Source organism: Lycium barbarum, chromosome 4, assembly GCF_019175385.1.
Source record: "Lycium barbarum isolate Lr01 chromosome 4, ASM1917538v2, whole genome shotgun sequence".
In the NCBI taxonomy this organism is placed as follows: Eukaryota; Viridiplantae; Streptophyta; class Magnoliopsida; order Solanales; family Solanaceae; genus Lycium; species Lycium barbarum.
In genome coordinates, this window is record NC_083340.1 from 141,512,643 (window position 1) to 141,533,355 (window position 20,713).

The 20,713-nt window shown below is 34.3% G+C and overlaps 3 protein-coding genes across 4 annotated transcripts; 1 reads left to right on the plus strand and 2 right to left on the minus strand.

The window, feature by feature from the left end:
- The first annotated feature begins 236 nt into the window (after window positions 1-236).
- On the plus strand, window positions 237-5,973 carry LOC132636705 (protein DETOXIFICATION 41). Its single transcript, XM_060353704.1, has 8 exons — window positions 237-903; window positions 1,603-2,147; window positions 2,783-2,869; window positions 2,950-3,006; window positions 3,273-3,511; window positions 4,005-4,123; window positions 4,309-4,395; window positions 5,523-5,973. The coding sequence occupies exons 1-8, from the start codon at window positions 598-600 to the stop codon at window positions 5,592-5,594; spliced, it is 1,512 nt and encodes a 503-aa protein (XP_060209687.1). The 5' UTR covers window positions 237-597; the 3' UTR covers window positions 5,595-5,973.
- A 129-nt stretch (window positions 5,974-6,102) lies between these two features.
- Window positions 6,103-12,036, minus strand: LOC132636706 (polyamine oxidase 2-like). Of its 2 annotated transcripts, none has more exons than XM_060353705.1 (10): window positions 11,466-12,036; window positions 10,070-10,185; window positions 9,872-9,960; window positions 9,680-9,793; window positions 9,388-9,475; window positions 9,155-9,240; window positions 8,949-9,051; window positions 8,179-8,276; window positions 7,669-8,098; window positions 6,103-6,693 (listed from the first exon to the last, which is right to left on the minus strand). In XM_060353705.1, the coding sequence occupies exons 1-10, from the start codon at window positions 11,503-11,505 to the stop codon at window positions 6,391-6,393; spliced, it is 1,467 nt and encodes a 488-aa protein (XP_060209688.1). In that variant the 5' UTR covers window positions 11,506-12,036; the 3' UTR covers window positions 6,103-6,390. The 2 variants fall into 2 exon arrangements, with proteins under 2 accessions (XP_060209688.1, XP_060209689.1); XM_060353706.1 differs by having other exon boundaries at window positions 11,728-12,035.
- A 4,581-nt stretch (window positions 12,037-16,617) lies between these two features.
- On the minus strand, window positions 16,618-20,229 carry LOC132636710 (1-aminocyclopropane-1-carboxylate oxidase homolog). The gene is made up of 3 exons (XM_060353707.1): window positions 19,327-20,229; window positions 18,244-18,565; window positions 16,618-17,041 (listed from the first exon to the last, which is right to left on the minus strand). Exons 1-3 carry the CDS (start codon window positions 19,875-19,877, stop codon window positions 16,787-16,789), a joined length of 1,128 nt encoding a protein of 375 aa, XP_060209690.1. The 5' UTR covers window positions 19,878-20,229; the 3' UTR covers window positions 16,618-16,786.
- Window positions 20,230-20,713: the final 484 nt, after the last annotated feature.

The window sequence follows — 20,713 nt, forward strand, 5'->3', positions numbered from 1 at the left end:
CAATTCTGCCTACCAATATGTCTGTTATACTTTGCAATAAATGACTAAACACTTGAAAGAACTTTAGTTAGTAACAAGGCTTGGGCAAATTCAGAGTGTAAGCTATGTGTTTGGCCGAACTCAGTTGCTTTGGCTTATATCGTGTTAAAAAATTCACTAAATATGTACAAATATTAAATTTCAAATCCATTTATTAGCACTTAAAATTGTTGTTTCAGAATTCCCAAACCCATAAAGGTAAAATGGTGAATCTGTTCCAAAGCAATTCCTTCTGCTACCTAACTTTTTCGCCACTCATGGTAATCAAGATTATCCATACCTAAGCTTCCAACTGACTCTATAAATATACGTATACACTTAGTTCTATCTACCTTTTTTCTACATCTACCTTTTTTCATAGTAGAAAATAAGGAAAAAAGCAAGATAAAAGGTGAAATACTAGTCTATACATTAGTCTGAACCAGGACTGGTAGTTGCACCTATTCTGTTCACCTCAGTGAATCTTGTACAAATATATTTACATCTACTCACATGCTGTTCCTTTCAATACATATAAGGTTGCATTGTTGAAAGGAAAAGACAGTGAGAACAGGAACAATGGAGGACCAACATCCATTGCTCCCTAGTATACTTCATTCAACACCTAATTTATCAGACATGTCATCGGACGAAATCGAAGAGTTCTTGGAACACAAGAATGTGACTTTCAAAGGGTATCTCAAGTTGTTTACATGGGAATCAAGACTACTTTGGCTTCTGTCAGGGGCTGTTATTGTAGTGTTGATATTTAACTACATGCTTGGCTTTGTTACACTTATGTTTGTTGGACATTTAGGTTCGTTGGAGTTAGCTGGTGCTTCCATTGCTAGTGTGGGAATTCAAGGCCTTGCTTATGGTGTCATGGTATGAATTTAAGTTATATATAGTGTAAAAATAAAATAAAATAAAATAAAACTACCTGTGTAGTAGTCTAACATGTGATAGATGCAGGTTAGTTACAATTTTTACCAGTTCACCAATTAATACTTATTGTATGGATTTACTTATAATTACCGTATAAGTGATCTGATTGTGTAATATAAATTTACACATCAGTAAAAATAAGGAGCAGCCTGCATTCATTCAGGGTCTAGAGAAAGGTCGCATCTTAAGGGTTTGTGATATTTTAACTGTTAGTGATAGAACTTAAATTCATAAAACGTTATAAAGATTGTTGGACTTTTATATAAATATCAATGATGCACTCGTTTCAAATCCTGGATTCACCTGAAACATAACACTTGACTTTGCACTTGTTGTTTCAAATCTTGGATTCGCCTGTATCATATATCTATGCGTGTAGTATGCTAACATATGATAGCTGCATTTAGTTACGATTTTTACTAGTTTACCAGCAACTCAAAATTACCTTATAAGTGATCTGATTGTGTAAATATGTTTTACATCGTTAGTGATAGAACTTAAACTCATAAAGAAGTATCAATGATGCACTCGTCGTCTTAAATCATGGATTCGCCTGTGTCATATCACTTTTAAACTCTGCAAAAATTGGTAGGTTTTGCTTACTTGACTTAAAGAGTTCTGTTTCTCCTTTGACAAAAGTTGGGCATGGCAAGTGCTGTTGAGACAGTTTGTGGCCAAGCATATGGAGCAAAAAGATATGCAGTTATGGGAGTGATATGCCAAAGAGCAATTATACTTCACCTTGGAGCAGCTTTAGTCCTCTCATTCCCTTACTGGTTCTCTGGGCCATTGCTTAAAGCAATAGGCCAATCAGAGACCATATCTGAGCAAGGCGAGTTATTCGCCCGCGGATTGATCCTTCAGCTCTATGCATTTGCTATTAGTTGTCCAATGCAGAGGTTTCTGCAGGCACAGAACATTGTCAATCCTTTGGCTTATATAGCGGTTTCCGTATTCCTTGTGCATGTTCTGATAACTTGGCTTGTGGTTGAGGTCTTGGAATATGGTCTATTCGGAGCTGCCCTCGCGCAGAGCTTCTCGTGGTGGCTTTTGGTCATCGCGCAAGGTCTTTATGTCGTTTTTAGTCCTTCGTGCAAAGAAACTTGGACTGGTTTCTCTATGAATGCTTTCAATAGCATTTGGCCTTACTTCAAGCTAACTGTTGCCTCTGCTGTCATGTTATGGTTAGTTGATATCTTCCAAAACTCCATTCTCAACCAAGTGGGCCGGGTCAACCAACAACCCAGCCCATTTACCCATTTAAGTCGACCCCTTAACCAGCCCGGCCCACCTCATGTGATAACCAATCCTGTCTCTTTAAATAAAGAGGCCTGGACTGGCTTCACATATGCCACGTAGTGAGCACGGATCGGGCCTGCTTAGTGATCCATGGAAAACCTGGGGCCCGGCCCGGTTAATTTTTTTTTTTTTCAACAGTCACCAGCCACTATCAACAAATATGCCCACAAACATAAACTTGCATTTGCCAAAATACCCTTCCCTCTCCCTCTCTACTAGACCTATCAACTGGGTAGGGTCGATCCACATTCCGGTCAATTTTAACCCATTTTTGTCATACCCCTTAATTGGCCCGAGGCACCTCATGCATTAACCTACCCAATCCCTTTAAAGGGGCCTGGGCTGGTTTTGCATATGTGACATGTGAAGTGAACCGGGCCGAGGACCTAGCACACGGCCTGGCCTGGTTAACTAAAAATATCCCAACTATCAGCAGCCACTATCAACAAATATGCCCACAACATACACTTGCTTTTTGCAAAATTTATGTAACAAATTTCAATTCTTTTTTTGAATGTAGCTTGGAGATATGGTACTTCCAAGGCCTGGTGCTTGTATCAGGGCTACTTCCCAATGCTGCAATCTCACTAGACTCAATTTCTATTTGGTAAAGAAAGAAAAAACTTCCTTTCATATTCTGTCTTCAAATGACTTGTTCAGATGCTCACAACTTTTTAGTGGCAACAGCATGAATTACTGGAACTGGGATTTGCAATGTATGTTGGGACTAGCAGCTGCAGCCAGGTATTTATACGTCAGAGCGTCTACATTCTTGATAAATGATTAAAAATAGCCGGGAGGATGTATCATATCCATGTATAATATGTGTATAACCATGTATAGTCTATGTATACTGGCTAGGAAAAATAAACAGTGAATCCGGCAGACTACTTGCGTAAAGATCCCATATAATTTGCCAGTTACGTTACACCTGAGGAATCAGTTCATTTGGGAGCTAGCAGAGATTATCATATCAATATTAACGTATCGATTAATTAACATACTTGCAGTGTTCGAGTTAGTAATGAGCTTGGAGCAGGACATCCGAGGGTCGCCAAGTTTTCAGTGGTTGTAGTGAACATGACCAGTATCATGTTCAGTACAATTCTCTGCATTATTGTGCTGATATTCAGAGTTGGATTAAGCAAACTCTTTACAAGTGACTCTCAAGTCATTGAAACTGTCTCTCATTTGACTCCATTACTTGCCATTTCTGTTTGGTTGAATGGCATTCAGCCTATTCTCTCAGGTAAACAACCCCTTGCTGCTTGCTCTTTGTAGGACTAAGTTATTAAAGAGTTTAAGTTCTAAGCACTGGCAGTGGAAAAATATTTAGACAATCAGATCACTTAAAAGACAGTTATGGATAACCTTTATAATTGCAGTCAAACCTTTCTATAACTGCAGCGTTTGTCCGGATATTTTTTTTTTGCTGCTATAGTAAAATGTTGTTACGGAGAACATATAATATAACATAGCATGAAAATCAGTTCCAAAAAAAACTTGGCCGTGATGGTGAAATGTTATTATAGAGAATGACCGTTGTAGAGAAGTCTGATTGTATAGTGATTGATAACTTGAAAAAAATAGTGAGTTGACTGCTATAACATCTTAAACTATTTTGATAGTGCAAGAAATATTTATACTATAAGTGTATATATCTTAAATCTTTTATCAAATTCTAAAGTTTTCTTGACTCTAATAACTAGCAATGGACTTTTAAAATTTCTCGCAAATCTTAGGTGTGGCTGTTGGCAGTGGATGGCAAGCAGTGGTAGCAGATGTCAATCTAGCTACTTATTATTTTATTGGCCTCCCAATTGGATGTATTCTTGGCTTCAAAACAAGTTTGCAAGCAGCAGTAAGTTTTTTCTTTCTCATTCCTCTTAACAAAATTGGATAACCAGATGTCTAAGTTGACCCGAACACCACAATTATCAAACAATAAAAACAAAATATAAGAAAAACAGATCATTCTATTTCCCCTCCTCCTTTGGATTTTTGTCTCGACACATACAAAATGAGTATGTTTTTTGGTTTTTCCAGGGAATATGGTGGGGGATGATTGTTGGAGTTATCCTACAAACATGCACCTTGTTTATTTTAACTGCCAGAACAAACTGGAATACTGAGGTAACTTATTAGCTGCTCCATTTTTATTACTTCACACTAGAACACTAGACATTGGCATTAGCTGATGATTTTAGGTTTATAAGTCTTAAAGTTTTATTCAAGCACAGAGGCGGACCTAGAGCTGGTTCAACTTAACGGACTGACTGCTTTCACCTCAATCCACAAGTACATATGCTAAAAATTTACGTGTGTGTATAGTGTGTGTACGCGCGCATGCGCTAATAGATATACATATATATACTTATTTTGACCCCACGGACAATGAAACCACTGACTATAAATTTAAGATTCACATCTACTTAAGTAGGCATATGCTTCAGTTGATTCTTCTCCAAACGGAAAGTTTTGGGAATATTTCACTATTCCTGATTCGTATAAAACAAGCCATAACGAAATAAAGTTGGGTCAGGGAAGAAAATGACTCTCACGTTTTATGGTCTGAATTTAGCGGGATCCCAAATGTAGACAACGACCAAGGACTAGGAAATAAGGCAGAGGCAGATCATTTTTTTTTTTTTAATAGTTTCCTAGAGTGACCTCAAGTTACTACTACAATAACAATCGGGTTCATAGCTAAATATTCATGGATATTTAGTAGATTTCCTAATACATATAGAGAGTTTGGACAAAAATTACTAAATTCACGTGAACCTGAATCAAAACAGTAGACCCACCCCTAAGATCAGGGACCCTTTCATAGATTCGATTCAATACCAGTTTGAACTATAGGCTGCAGCTTCTGGGATGCAGTCTAATACGATGTTGAGTCCCACATCGGTATAGACTCAGGGGCGGAGCCAGCCCATAGGGTATGGGTTTGGCCAAACTTAGTAGCTTTTGTTAGAACCATATATTTGTGTTAATTTTTTTGTCAAATGTGTAAAAATTATTAATTAAGAACCCAATAACTTTAAAGAATTAGAACCCCGAACCAACAAGCTTCGAATCCTGGCTCAGCTTCTGGGTATAGTAGGTGTAATTTAATCTCTTTATATGGTCTTGGCAATCCTTATCATATGAGTCAATTTTTTAAGGTTGAATTAAGACCAAGATCCATTTTTTTAGTATACTAATCAAGTGGAAATACATGTTACTTACTACTAAAAGCTCTCAACTGGATATTGCAGGTTGCAAAAGCTGCTGATCGCTTGAACGAAGCTGGAAATCGAGAGAGTGAAGATCTCGCAGACAGCCCTTGAAAAGAGTCTGCTCCATATTCTTTTAAGACCATTGTGTTTGTTTTCACATAAAAACGGATAAATATCCATCCCACTGAACTTGTGAAAAAATTCTTCAAGCCCCAGCTTCTATCAAAAAGATCATGGCACCAGCAAGAACTTGTATTGCCAAGATTCCAATAACTAACAAATGAGTTCTATCAGAGATCAATTCACAACAACTTCTTTGCATCTCCTTCTCATCTTATTTGGTGAATGGCTTATATTCATGATCAAATAATTTTTGCCTCAAGTGTATGTATCACCTTAACTGGCTCAAGAATCCTAAGCTAATTTTTTTTTTTTTTTAAATAAAAAAAACAACTAATTCTTTGAAGGGCAAAAGAACAGTAAGTATTCCTAGTATTTGATAGTTAAAAGGTAGCCAAAGGATCAACAAATCTTACTGCTATATATTTGCGTTGGGAAATGATTAGTGATGCATCTGCCAAAATGAAAAGAAATTGCCTTGGAAAACAGATACACCGCATTACACGAAAACAAGGTATTCATTAAATGATAATTCTTCTTAAACACAGGCTGCAATTCACAGCTCTAGCACTGTATTACATCAAAAATGTCCTCTATTGCCCAGTTCACCTGGAAATGCTAAATTTACGACAAGGAAAGACTGCCTGCTTTTAGCTGATGCTGAAAAACACATTTTAGAAACCTTGTGATTTCAACATTTTTTTCACTAAGCAGCCAGTCATATGGTGTCAGCACAATCCCATGTTGCGTCTAAATTAAAACGTTTCCCTGTATATTCCCTAAGAGTTTACATTCTGGATATCAAAATGGGAATAAGTGTTTCCTCACCCATGACCGGCTGGAAAATATCCAACTCTCCATGTCGTTCTAGGACACGCATCCTGCAGTCCTCAGCAGCTAATAATCCAGTTGAATATGCACCGTGCACGGAACCCGGGTAATCTGCACTCGTTGCCTCCCCAGCAAAGAATAGGTTATCTACTGGTATTCTAAGCCTTTCATATAAATCATGCGGCTTCCCTACTGTATCATAGCTATATGATCCCAGTGAGTGTATGTCTGTACCCCAATGAGAAACAAGATACTGAATCTGCATCAAGAACAGGAGAATAAGATAAAAAGTTAGATATCGTAATTATCACGATAATATTACTTTCATCATAATATTGTAATTAAAATTGTGTTCATATAGCGTTTCTCGTTTTAACCTTAACGAGTGAATTGAGTTATCATTCAAACCAGCCAAATGCTTTTCTTTGGTCCAATTATTACCACAAGTAACATGAAAGTTGACACAAATCACAACCATGGGTAAGATAGATTAATTGTACTGATCTTGTTTAGATATTGGTTTACGACAGAATCTCCAAAAATTTATTCAGTTTGATTAAAAAACACCATGTTTGACAAAGAAAAATAATGAGCTAAAGAAATAAAGAAACAAAGACAGAAAGATCACGTAAAGAACTCTTCAGACACACAGAAAGATCATGTAAAGAACTCTTCAGACAATTAGTCAGGCTTCTTGCACTTAAAAGTTCGGAGAATGATTAAAGTAGAGGAAGGGTGTGTTTGGTATGAAAGAAAATGTTTCTTGGAAAACAAGTGGATTTCTTACTTATTTTCTGGTGTTTGATAAGTAAGCAAAAAAAATATATTCTAAGGGAATTTATCTGTAATCTAGCAAAACACTATGGGGATGGGATAGGGTGGTGAGTGAGGGTTTGGGGGTGCGGAGGGTAGGATGGTCAAGGGGTAGGGGTCGGGGGCGTTGGGTGGGTGGGGAAGAGACAATGAACTTGGAATGTCACTTGTGGAACTTGTTTTCCCTATTTCTATTGGGGATGTCATTTTCCTCATTTTTAAGAACTTGTTTTCCTAGAGAAAATGTTTTCCGAAATATTTTGACCAACCAAACATGAGAAAATTGGAAAATGAACATGCATGACAAAGAGTTAATTCACAGAATGATGCTAAGCAGAGAAAACAGAGAAGTGAATTTCCAGAGCAACTTGAAAAAGTAAAACCCAAAGACAAGGGAGCAAGAAAGGAAGTGTAGAATTACAGGAGCAGTCGCATTGGGAAGAATCCTCTTAAGTTGTGTAAATGCAAAATCAGCAGCAGCCTCATCAGACAGTTTCCCAGTGTCACGGGCCAGTTGCCCAGCAGGCATATAAACAAGGACATTATGGCCAGTGGCCTTGTGAAGATTAAGAAAGTAACTGCACTCATATGAGCTTTCTGCAACTACTCCCAAGAACTCAACATTTGGCCAGAACACATCTTGAAAGTGCAAAATAATCTTGTTCTCAATTCCTACACCAAGTTCTTTAATGGCAGCCTCTTTCCATTCAGGTAATCTTGGTTCAAACTTGATGCAATTTGATTTTAGAACACCAAGAGGAATAGCAATAATGGCAGCATCAGCTACAAAAGTACTCCCATCCTCAACTGTTACCTTCACACCATTATAACGTCTAGAAACTTCTGTAACCCTGAGGAATGATTCCAAGAACAAATGAGTCACTAGAACTGCTAGGAAATCTTTGGGTGGTCTCAGGGAGGTATTCTTTACCTGTGATTTAAGCGAATGTCAAGCCCTTTTGCTAGTGTATTGATGACAGGTTTATATCCCCGGACCATAAGACCATGCCCACCAGGTAGCAATTCTTCCTGTATTTCACAATCATGAATCCGTAAGGCAAAGAAAAACTTCAAAAAACATTTTTCAAGAACAATAAACTATACTTACGCTATTTGATGTTTTCTTGTCAAACTTGACTAATAGGACAGCAATAATTACAATCACATATTTTTTATACAAGGGACATTTTCAGAGCTTCAGACATCTTAGATGGGGATCATGTAATCCCTTCACATATTCAAACCAGCTATAAGTAGAACTCAAATGTTAAATAAGCAATCAATAGATACTCTGTTACCCTATTTTATATGGAAAAATTAGCCTAGGAATAGAGCTTAATGAAGTAACTTGACTTATTGTAATAATAACAACAGAAGAAAAAACTAAAGTAGTTGATAAGTTAGTGTTATATGGAAACATTATATCATTGTTTAAATTAGTTCAAATCCTTGAAAGAAGTGAAATGTGTATGGAACAATATTATCCATAGACATAAGCCAGACATCTTAAACATCCCAACATGAAAGAGATTCTCTTTCTGAATAATCTGTCTTTTCAGTTGTATACTATGGTGAGACTTAGAAAGAGTCCAAATGTCTCTGGAAGACAATGGTCAATGAGAAGATAAACATTCTTCCAACAAGTACGCTCTGTCAAAAAGAGTCAAGGGGACCAGGTCAAAAAGAGTCAAGGGAACCAACCTGGTCCCAACACTTGAGTGATATGGTATCCGCATCTGCAGCAAACCAGCCTTCCATTCTGCATAGGTACCACTGCAACACCTTATGAGCGAGGCCATTCAACCTGTATAAGGAATTTTCTCTTAGTATTCTAATGCTTTTTTTCCCTCCTTGGTTGATGTGGGGAGAGATGGTCAACATGTCGACAAAACGGAATTAAGTAGTACCTTAAATCGGGTCTCCTTTCAAAAACCATTGATATAGCACGACTGATAGACATGTCTTCACTGAATTCTTGCCTAATTTTACCAGTCTGCAGCCAAAGTGAGACATCTCATAGTCAGAAAATGTCGACGGATCCTTTCCTTACAGGAAGAATTAGACATTTAACAAAATGATTCATATAAATGAAGGTGGGTGGGTTGTGGGGGTGGGGTGGGGGTGGGGGAAGAGCACATACCTCCTTCAAAATGCTCTCAAAAGTCTCGCCAACCTTTGAGACTAAGTCCTGGGGCACTTGATTACCCTCCATATCAAAAAGCCCATAACTGGAGAATCAACAGATATGTTAGTTTATTATCTTACGTGCTTTGAAAGGTCACTACAGAGAACTAGCAATTGCTAATGCCTCCATAAATCCACATAATGACATGTGGAAGTATATACACTTGATATGTAAGTTGTTATGCATAAATCTGATGCATTTTCAGAAAGTAGACACATGAAACGTAAGGACAACTTAGAATACAAACCTTTCCAGATCATGGTCGTACAAAACTGAATTGTCACCACTTGTTCGATAGAGAGGCAATCCTAGTTTTCCAATAAGAGGTGCCAAAGGATTCTCATTGCAGACGCCATGCAACCTAAACCAGTTAAAACTTTAATATCCATAGGAAGCAAAATGCACATGTTTACTGTGTAATAAACAAGCAAGTCATTACCATGATGCACCCAAGTCAACAGGAAAACCAAAAGAATAATCAGTGTGAACTCGGCCTCCAATTCTATCTCGTGATTCTAGCACAACCACCTGCAAGAAAATATTAACGTTAATGAAACATATCCACCATCACCATTATAGCAAGTAAAACATTATAAGATGGTCATATTTCTACAAATACAAATTTTCCAGGGCATACCTGAAATGACTCGTCATGAAGAGCCCGAGCAGCTGCAAGGCCTGCCATACCACCACCTATTACAATGACAGATGGCGAAGCCACATACCTCCGTCCAGCATTTGAGAAGCAAGGAGCTATGGAAAAAAACATCTCACGTAGTAAATCATTTTACTAGAAAAAAATGATAAGCATCCATAAGGTTAGACACAGAAATGTACAAAATCATGTTTGAAGTGATCATCTAGACAGCCAAACCGGAAGGTGACAACATTTGTATTAGTTACAAGCAAAATACAAAAGGGCCTATTGCTTGCTTTTATTAGAGCTCACTATTTTATTATTGTCCCTTGTTCAAATTCTAATCAAGAACTCATTTATACTAAATTTAGCAAACTTTGTCTCTTTGATAAACAAGATAGTTGGTTATTCTGGAAACAAGAAAGGACAAAACGTCTCCTAAATGGCGGTTAACCAGTAAAAAGGTTTACTGATATGTTATAAACCTGGTCCAGCATAGAAAATCTACTAGTAACTCATTATTACAGCTTTATTTTGTGCCTCACACAACTGTTATCATAAGTTGATGGACCCAAATTTCACACTTTTGGCTCCACGATGCTGTGAGACAAAAAGATACCTCGCACAACTAGAGTCAGATGTGTGAGACGCAAAATAAAAAATTTCGTCCCAGCAACAGAAAATCGTTTAAAAGCATATTTCTTCCAAGTTGAAAACTTCCAAAAATCATTCTTTTTAGTAAATAAAACCAAAATGTTGTTTACTGACATAAATTCTACAAATAACCTAGTATTATTCTTATATAGGACGAAAAACAGGTAATCGTCACATACTGTTCATAAAAGCATATTCCTTGCAAGTTGAAAACTTTAAAAAGTCAATTTTTAAAATTACAAAACAAACCAAATTTTATATGAAGTACATAAATTCAAACATCAATGGCCTTAAATCAGCTTAAATAAGTACAAATTTAATTGTTTTTTTTTAAAAAAAAAAACTAACATAACTGAATTAAGTATAAGCAGAAAAAAAAAATCTAGAATGCAAGGTTCAAAGTGGGTGCAGCCTTTTTCACGGAAAAATGTCATATTTGCCCCTGTACTTAAAAAAAAGTTATATTTACCCTTCATTATAATTTTTCTATTTATCCCTATAATTTAACTGTCAAACCATATTTGCCCCTGACATGTTTTTTATTCAATTAAATCTACTCACTCATTTAAACCTTTTTTAACCTTTATTCAATTAAATTTACTTACCCATTTAAACTCTTTTAACTCGCCCCGACCCACTAAACCATTTAAAAAAAATGCGCACTGACAAATAAAAGTACAAACTTTATTTTTAAAAGAAAAATTATGATAAAAATAAAATTAAAACTTTAGGGAAAACAAACCTCTTTGAAGCTGACGATTACTCTTGTTTTGAGGATCCATTTGCTAATAAAATGCGATTATTGACAATCCACCCAATAAAATACAGAATTATTAATTGGATTTAAGATATATTAAATCTTAATAACAATCTCAGTATTAATGAGTTATTAATAATAATAATAATAATCTTAGTAGGGGTAAAATGGAGAATAAAGATTAAAAAGCAAGTAATGAATAGATTTGAATTTGAAGAGAAACCCAGCTTGATCAATACACACATACGTATTTCCAAATCAACAACGAAAAACCAAAAGGGCAAAATCGTAATTCTCTCTCCTGATCAGAATTGAAACAATATGTTTCTTTATGAATGGAATTTGTTATGATCGGAGAGAGAATTGAGAGAATGAAATTTGAATCAGAATAATATGAGGCTTTTTTTTGGAGATTGAAAATAATATATAATAATTGAGAGAGATGAAGGAGGAATTTTGGAAATAATTAATTAAATAATAATAAGAAGAAGAAGAAGTGTTGGGCTTTTTAATGGTGTTTGGTTATGGAGACGAAAGTTGTTTCCTACGTGGAAGTGGAAGGACGAAAGGCGGAAGAATATTCCGAATACTTAATTAGGTGCAAATATTAGTGTATATATAAAATGTCATGTGGTGTATATACCTTTTTTGCTCCTGCCGTTATAAAATGACGTAACTATACCTTTTTTATTGACGGATTTTTTTATAAAAATTATTTAACTTATTTTGAAATTAAAAAGAAAATGTCATGTGATTTAAAAAAAAAAATCAATTCATTTTTTTTTTACACGTATTTTTCTAAAGTCACATGGTAATTGTTTTTCTTAGTGCGTCGGATCTGATTCGTTTAAAAAAATATATCTATTTTTTTAAACGAACCAGACCCGACGCACTAGTAAAAAAAATTACCGTGTGGCTTTAGAAATATGTCTACTAAAAAAATGGGTAGACTTTTTTTTAAAGCGAAGTGGTAGTTTTTTTTTAATTAAAAATAAGCTAAATGATTTTTTTTTTAAATCCTTCAGCGAAAATGATATATTTGCACCATTGTGTAATGGCAGGGGTATATATTTTATAACGATAGGGTATATATACACTTTTTTTTAACGAGGGATATATCTAATCTAAATTACAAAGTTGAAGGGTATATTTAAACCTTTGCCCATTAATTAATTATCAAATTCCCCCCCCCCCCCCCCCCCCCTCCTCTTTTTAGGAGACGTTAGACGTTATTTTTAAAACATTTTATCATTTGCCTGATATTTAGGTAGGAACTTTCTCTCTCTTTCTATTTTTAATAAATTTTTACTTACCACCTGAGCCCTCTTCTCAGGAATTTTTTATTAGATATCGGTGCTATTAAGTTAAATTATTAATTATTTTTTCTATCTCACATTATCTGTCGTGATTCTCTTAATTAGGAGGGTTTCTAAAATTACTTTATCCTTCAGTGGTATTTGAGTAATCATATCATCAACTCATAATTGTGGCGTTTGTAATCTGCTACTAAAGGTAAAATGAGAAATAAATAATTAACTTTTCTTAAACTTCTAAAATGCTAAATCATTTGACACAATTATTTTTAGAAATCACGACAGATAATTTGAGACGGAGGAGAGATTTAATTTTTGTTGGGAGGCGTTATTTTAAAAAATCTTTGTCTTTTTTTATTTTTTATTTTAGGTAGTGTTTTTTGTTTCTCTTAAAATATCAGTTGTATTTGGTTAAATTTTTGGACACCTTGACCAATTCAACAGATAAGTTCTTCAAAAGTTTTTTATTCAAGAAAATAAATTACAATTCAAATCTAATTTAAATAAGATTAGGTTGGATCAATGTTTAAGTTTGATTTGGAATTAATTGATTCAACTATTTCAGATTTTCAGCTTGAGCCTATAAATTGAGATAATGTATAAAAAGTTTGAATATAGAATAAATGTAAGGTATAAAAAAGGTTGAATATAGAAAAATCCGAAATCTCAAATTAAAATCTGAAAGTTTTGTTCAAGTTTAAAATTAAATCCAAAATTCAATTCGTAATATGAAATTCTAAACACACTATAAAATTTTGAATTTCGATTTTGCTTAAATTGCATCCACTCTTAAATGTAAATGTTTGATTTTTTTTATTTATTTATTTAAAAGTACAAAAAGTATATTAAAGATTGAGTCATATTATAAGATTACTTAACGTAACTAACCCTATTTATTATTCGGGCACCGACATTCACATTTGACATTGACAGTGGTGGATTTATTGCACCGACTGATCTTATAAGTTAGCTCATATTTTAACTGTCAAACTTAAGGTGAACAAACAATTTGATGAGTTTGCAAAATAAGTTAAGAAATTGTGACAATTTTAAAATCTAAACAAGGTTATAGTTGAATCAAGTTTAACTTTTTTTCCTTTTTTTCTCACGATTAAAAAGAGAATGTGCTTGCAAAGAACGATCTAGGATTAAAAAAGAGAGCAAATTGAGTAGGCATGGGCCTATATTATTAAGGGCAACTTACATAAATGAGTACATTTTGGGAAATGTTTTTAGGCATAGCTACACTTTAGCTAATTACATTTCGTAACTACAATAGATTGTATTCACGTGCTATAATAGATTGTATTCAAAATTCGGTTGAGTCAGATTTCGCTCTATTCAAATCGGATTTCGATGTATTCAACTAAATTGTATTTAAGTCAAATGTATTCAACTCAACTGTATTTGTAGCTACTTTAACACTGTGTTCACTTTATTATATTTAAAATCGGTTGTATACAAAAAAATATCCTTCAAAATACAAGAAATAAAAATACACCCCAAACATAATTTTGCACTAAAAATTAATGAATACACCCAAATACTGAATACAAGAAATAAAACACACCCCAAACACTGGATTGTATGCTAAAAAATTAATGAATACACTGGATTGTATGCTAAAAAATTGATGAATACACTCATAAAGAAACACTATTTTCCAGATCCGACATCGGAAAACGACCGGATCTGGAATTACCGGCCGAAGGAGAGACGATGCTACGGCGGCGGAGTTGTAAGCCACTGTCGCCATCGCCTTCAGTGAGGGAGAAGAGAGAGAGAGAGAGAGAGAGAGAGAGAGAGAGAGAGAGAGAGAGAGAGAGAGAGAGAGAGAGACGACGACGGTTGAGATCAGAGAGAGAACGACGATTGTATTTGTGCACTTCGGTCGCCGGAGGACGCTCGCCGGAGAAGATGGCCGGTTGGTTGGTGGCCGGAGCTTGTTTGTCGGAGCTCCGGCGGTTGAGAGCAAAAGCAGTAAAATAAAAAAAATTATAAATAATAATAATAAAGTATTCTACTTTAAATATATATGTAGCTATTAATTGTATTTAACATATTACTATTAGCTATAGGATGTAATTAATCCAAACTATAGCTACTAAATAAAAATATGTACAAGAGTTAGTTATGCCATGTAGATTTTCCTATTAATAAGGTGAAGAAAGCAATTTCTAGCACAAAGCCATGCTAATTTTCTAGATATTGTTCTAATTCGAAGGAACAATAAAATGACATCTAGATCATAAGTACGATGCTCTTCCCACTTTCCTTTTATGTTATTTTTGTTTAAGGAATTATTTTAGTTTGCTCTAAGAGTAATGTCATATTTTTATATTTTGAAATAATTTAATTTTTAATTTTTTATTTATTCTTAATGAGATGACTTATTAATTATTACTATCACACAAATGTCTAATCACAAATTTCAAATGTATTTTTCCCTTCTCAAATTACATGCTCAATCAAAGATACAACATAGATTGAGAAGGCTGACTATATGACTTGCATCTAGTAATGTATTGGAAAGTCTTTTGACAATTTGACTATTATTATTTCATCACCAACATTGAATGTAACCATGAGCGCATTTTATTGGATTACTATATTTATATTAGTAGTGCAGAGTATTAAATAAGTACCTTATACTTTTTTAAACAAGTGTAAAGAAGACGAAGACAAATTGGATTCTTCATCTGGCCCTTTGAAGCTGACTGTTCTTGTCTTATAGTAGTAATAATAGTAGTAATAAAACCTTGGTCTTTTCTCTATAATAATAAAATAATAGTTATTGTGCAAGGACCATATGAGATTGTCCTCTTGATATATTTTCTAGTAGTATCTTTCTCATTAATGGAAGTACATATAATAACCACAAAAAGAAAAAGGGAAATGGAAAAGGAAAAGCGAAAGAGACATAAAAGTAGGCAAATAAGAAGCATCCACGTAGAAGATATTTTCACACCTTATTGGTAGTTGATTTGACAGACTTTAATGGGAAGACCAATTATTAAGAAAACTCACTTGCCATTTGTTGAAATGCTACGTAATAATTATGCAATGATAATGCAAGAATTATTTGTGATTATTATATGATGATTAATAAAATGCAAGGATTATGCTTTTTTGCGAGTTTCATACACAACTATCCGATTTTTTTTCGTACCTGAACTATTATCATTATTAGTGGTTCTTTTTTCCTACCAGAACTATTATCATCTAAATCTTAAAACAGACTTAGTTGATAGTTCAGATAGAAAAAAAAAAAAACAATTGATAGTAACGTTGGTCGAATCAACTTTGAGGTATGTTTTAATACATATATAGTGATATTTCAGGTAAAAAAAGGAAAAACTGATAATTGGAATATAAAACTCGCGAAATTAAAAAGTGATAGTTTAAGTACGTTTTTGACCTTTAACTCTTGTATAATAATACCAAAGTTTAGAAATAATATCAAATTGTAATATAACTAATTGCAGGATAACTTATACCAAAAATAAAAACTCCTATCATCCTTATTCTTAATACGAAACGATCCCTTAAGCACAAAAGTGAAATCCTTTTTTCTAAAAGTTTAGTAATATATGTATGCCATTTCCTCAATAGTTAAATTACAAAAACATTACTCCCAAATCTCAATTTGGGTAACATCTTTTAAATTTCGAGATTCAAATAAGTCTTTCTTTGACCGTAATTTTTTGATATGTCTTTTAAATATTTTGAATTGTTAATTATTATGATATAATAAACATAAAGATTCAATACCCGAGTACCCAATCAAAATTAAATTATTTAACTCTCGAAATTCGAACTGTGTCATATAAATTGGGACGGAAGAGTACTTATTTCAACTCTTTTTTTTTAAAAAAAAATATTTTTTATTACATAGGGGGTAGGGAAAGGGGATTACAATATGGGGATTTGAACTCTCACTAGCCAACCAACTGAGCTATTAGATCCCTACTTATTTCAACTCCAGATCTAAGTTCAGATTATTTTGTAGTGAGACAAATTAGAATTGCCATCAAGTCCTTTTTTGTTGGAGTATTCAAAGAAGTCCTTCATTGTAGTTGCTCTATACTTTGGAGGATTGTCTTTTGATAATAACTCCTCAATAGGTCCATAAATTCTTGAAGATGTGGATGGCCCTGTGCTGAAGAAGCTTGCTACTGATATTCTTGGACCAATTTTATTTGCCAATACTCTGTGCTCTATGCTTTTATACTTGTCATTTGATATAAGCTGAAAAATAAAAATAATTGAATAAAACTTCAAGTTGATAGTTACTTGTTAAAACTCATTAAAGGAGATTTATATTAATTCTATGAATTTATCGATGATCATTCAACTTTTAGTTTATTGCATCAAATTGCATTGGAGAAATAACTCAACTAAAATTATATATGTCACAAAACATTTATAAACGTTAAAAATAATGCTAAATTAAATCTCAAAAAATACAATTAGGTTGTCACTTGTATAAATTTGTTACATAAGTATAGCTAGGCCAATAATTCACCTTACATAACCCACGTGACACCACTTTTAAAAAATAAAAACAACTCATTTTCCAATCCCATGGGCACCTCAAGTTTATATATTTTAAGGGGTCGTTTGGTAGGAGGATAAGTTATCCCATGTAGATGGGATGGGGTGGGATAAGATGGGATTACTAATCCCGTCTTATCCCACTTTTTATCTCATCTACATGGGATTGGATGAGATATTAAAAAGTTACCCCACCAACCAAACATGGGATTAATTCCAATCCCATTGCAATATGTATAAATAATCTATGCAAAAACCATGTAAGTAAAAATGATTGTAATTCAAAACTCATAAACTAAAAGTTTTGGCTCCGCCTCAGGCCTAAAGGGGTGTAATATAAGCTACGTTGATCTGCCACTCAAAAATTGTTGACCATTCGTGTGGGATCCTTAAAAAATGCACTACTTTTGGAGGATCCGACATATACCTAATAACATTTTTTAAAAGTCTGAGCAACATAGGATCTAAGCAGCCTATCCACACACATCAATGCCTGATTTTACAATTCCATGCCCGCGATCTATGGTGGACAATTAGCTAGAGCAGCAGGTGCTGTAGCCAGTGGCGGAGCCAGAAATTTGGCGAAGGATGTGCAAATTTTCTTCTCACTTGTGTCATGGGTATGCAAAATTAAATATATACTCATAATAACTAATATTTAACCTATGTACGCCGTATAATTTTTCGGCAAAGGGTGTGCGCCTGACCACCCTTTGCCTAAGGTGGCTCCGCCCATGGCTGTAGTGTAGCGAAATTGATTGCCAAAGAGAGGAAATCGGCCAAGTTATACTGAAATAATTTTATCATTGCTCCAAGATTCCGATTCTACGAACACTCATAAATTTGTCCAATGCCAGATCAATAAGGTTATGAAGTAAAGAATAAAAAAGACTTGCCTGAAGAATGTCTCCAATGTTGATAATTAAAGCTCCATGAGTAGGAGGAACATCAACCCATTGATTCTCATGAAAAACTTGAAGTCCACCAATATCATCTTGCAAGAGCATTGTGAAAAAATCATTATCAGCATGTCTACTCGTGCCAATTGCAAGTTCTGGTTGTGGGCATGAAGGGTAGTAATTGCACAAAATGCCTAGTCCCTCAGCACAGCCCATTTCTTTGAGATGGTTAGGTTTGAGACCAAGTCCCTCTGATAATAACTCAACCAATGTGTATCCCAATTTCATCACATGATCTGAGTATTCAATTGTAATTTCCCTGCAAGAATGCAAAAGTTTGATAAATTAAAGGGACTTAAGTTATATACACTAATAAGAATATGACACTAGCAGTTGTAACACGTTACATTCTATTATATAGTTATCATATCAGATTTGTTATGAAAAGTTACATGTTGTTGTAAAATCTAATAGCCAAAAATCAATACACTAACTGGTGCACATGCTTAAAGCGAACTCTAACTATGAATAGATGATTCAATCCTCGAACTTTTATTATAGACAAGAGCGAAGGCTCGACTTATCAATATCATAAGAGAAAGCATCATTTTTGTTGTAATGTATCATGCTGCTCCTTGTTATATGACTAATTTGTATATTATTTTAATGTTTGTTAACGAAAAACATGAGGTAATGATTGACAAGTTAGCTTGATAATGAAAATTGTCCGAGAAAAATAAAAGTCTCACATAAAGTGAAACACATTGCGTAATTTTAAAAAAGAAGAAGAAGATATATTATGAAGAAAATAGCCTGAGAAAATGTGTCCCGTAAAGTGAAACAGAGGAAGCAGTTTTCAGAAAAGATATATTATTAACTTATATACAATAGCGACATTGTGAAAAAAGATTTACACTAGTGTATTTTACTTGTCTTGTAACATGTAACGTACCTTAAATTTTCAAGTTATTAACCTCAGTTATAATGGTCAGTCACATATAATTCTCTTTTAGATTATGCAATACTGTAAAAATTCGTTTATATTGTAAGTATGTAGAAGTTGAACTCATTAAAAAATACCTGCAAGTCTCAGGTAATTCCTCAGGCATAGCAGGATTTGGAGCCATAACAGAATAAAGTGAGTCTCTCCAATTTGCTGCAAGAGCTTTATGACTAAACAGATCAAAATTGCAATTGTACATCACCTTCCTCGCAACATCTCGACTGTAGTATGGCTTCTTGATATCGACACCTTGCTCGTGAAAACGTCGTGCCCCACGCAACATTTCGTCGAGGACTGACACTGGAACACCATGATTGATCACTTGGAAGAAACCCCATGTCTCTAATGCTTCTTGAATTTGTTTGACTATTTCTTTGTGCTTGATTGGATTTTTGTTGATGTTGTAGAGGTCTATTAATGGGAAAGTGAAATGTGTTTTATTGGGATTTATTGAGGTTTTTTTTTCTAAGGCTTCTGGATGGATGAATATTTGAGGTACTTTTGTAATTCCAGCATCAATAAGACCTTTGACTCCAGCTTTTGTGTCATCAAAGGCTTTTAGTTCACTCTGTTTGTCATAGTCTTTTTGGAAAGAAGCATGATTTTGTTGTGTACTGGAGGCAGCCATCTGTTTTCTTGGAGGTACAACTAATTAGTTACTCAAGTACCACCAAAGGGTGTGTGGTAGAATGGTTGAAATCAAATAAGATAAGGTCGGCTATAAGATGGTTGGAATCTCTTTACCCTTAGTAAGAGGTTCCGAATTTGAATTTTAGAAATAACGATATCTTGAATCCGAGTTTTCGGAACAAACTAACCTTTTGGATAAGGAGAGCACAAATATATTTCACTTAATTATGCTGCCCAAAAAGGTAATAGAAGACTGAGAAATACAAATTTTGATTAGAAGGAGGAGGAGAAAGAAAGGTGATTTGGATCTTGATTCACTATCAGCTAGCATATTATAGTGACCATAGAAGTAATTTTACTTGGAGAACAAGAAGGGCCCTTTTAAAAAATTTGTAAGCACGTTAGAGGGAACATGGAGTTGGTGGTACTTGGGCACCAAGTATGGTCCTCGTCAAAAGTTCATACATTTTTTTAAGGCCTTTTTTAATAATATATGGTTGAAATTAATAAGCATATCATTTTTTAGTCCTGTTCACGTTTTGCCATAACTTTGTCTACATGAAGACAAAAGATTGGAACTAGTAGGAATATAGTTTAGCTTATTCCTTGTTAATATTGAAGAATCTTTTTACTTCTTTCATGTTAATGATATGATTCATATGCTAGTTAATCATATCATTAACATGAACAACAATGTGTTGTTGTTCATGTTAATGATATGATTAACTAGCATATGAAGAGGCAACCAATCAAAGCATGTCTAGAAGCACAGGATAACGCTATGAGTATTTGCTATTGGATCATTTATAATATTACCGAACGTTTGTACCTTCT

Bases quoted from the DNA above. Each gene is read 5' to 3' on its own strand.
- LOC132636705 (XM_060353704.1), top strand. From the start codon at position 598: ATGGAGGACCAACATCCATTGCTCCCTAGTATACTTCATTCAACACCT. The intron at 2,148-2,782 runs GTTAGTTGATAT...TTTTGAATGTAG, and splicing joins GCCTCTGCTGTCATGTTATG to CTTGGAGATATGGTACTTCC. The intron at 3,007-3,272 runs GTATTTATACGT...ACATACTTGCAG, and splicing joins GGACTAGCAGCTGCAGCCAG to TGTTCGAGTTAGTAATGAGC.
- LOC132636706 (XM_060353705.1), bottom strand. From the start codon at position 11,505: ATGGATCCTCAAAACAAGAGTAATCGTCAGCTTCAAAGAG. The intron at 9,476-9,679 runs GTTTGTATTCTA...TTGATTCTCCAG, and splicing joins TACGACCATGATCTGGAAAG to TTATGGGCTTTTTGATATGG. The intron at 8,099-8,178 runs GTAAAGAATACC...ATCATTCCTCAG, and splicing joins GACATTCGCTTAAATCACAG to GGTTACAGAAGTTTCTAGAC.
- LOC132636710 (XM_060353707.1), bottom strand. From the start codon at position 19,877: ATGGCTGCCTCCAGTACACAACAAAATCATGCTTCTTTCCAAAAAGAC. The intron at 18,566-19,326 runs GTATTTTTTAAT...GCATTCTTGCAG, and splicing joins GAATTACCTGAGACTTGCAG to GGAAATTACAATTGAATACT. The intron at 17,042-18,243 runs GCAAGTCTTTTT...TTTATTTTTCAG, and splicing joins ACATTGGAGACATTCTTCAG to CTTATATCAAATGACAAGTA.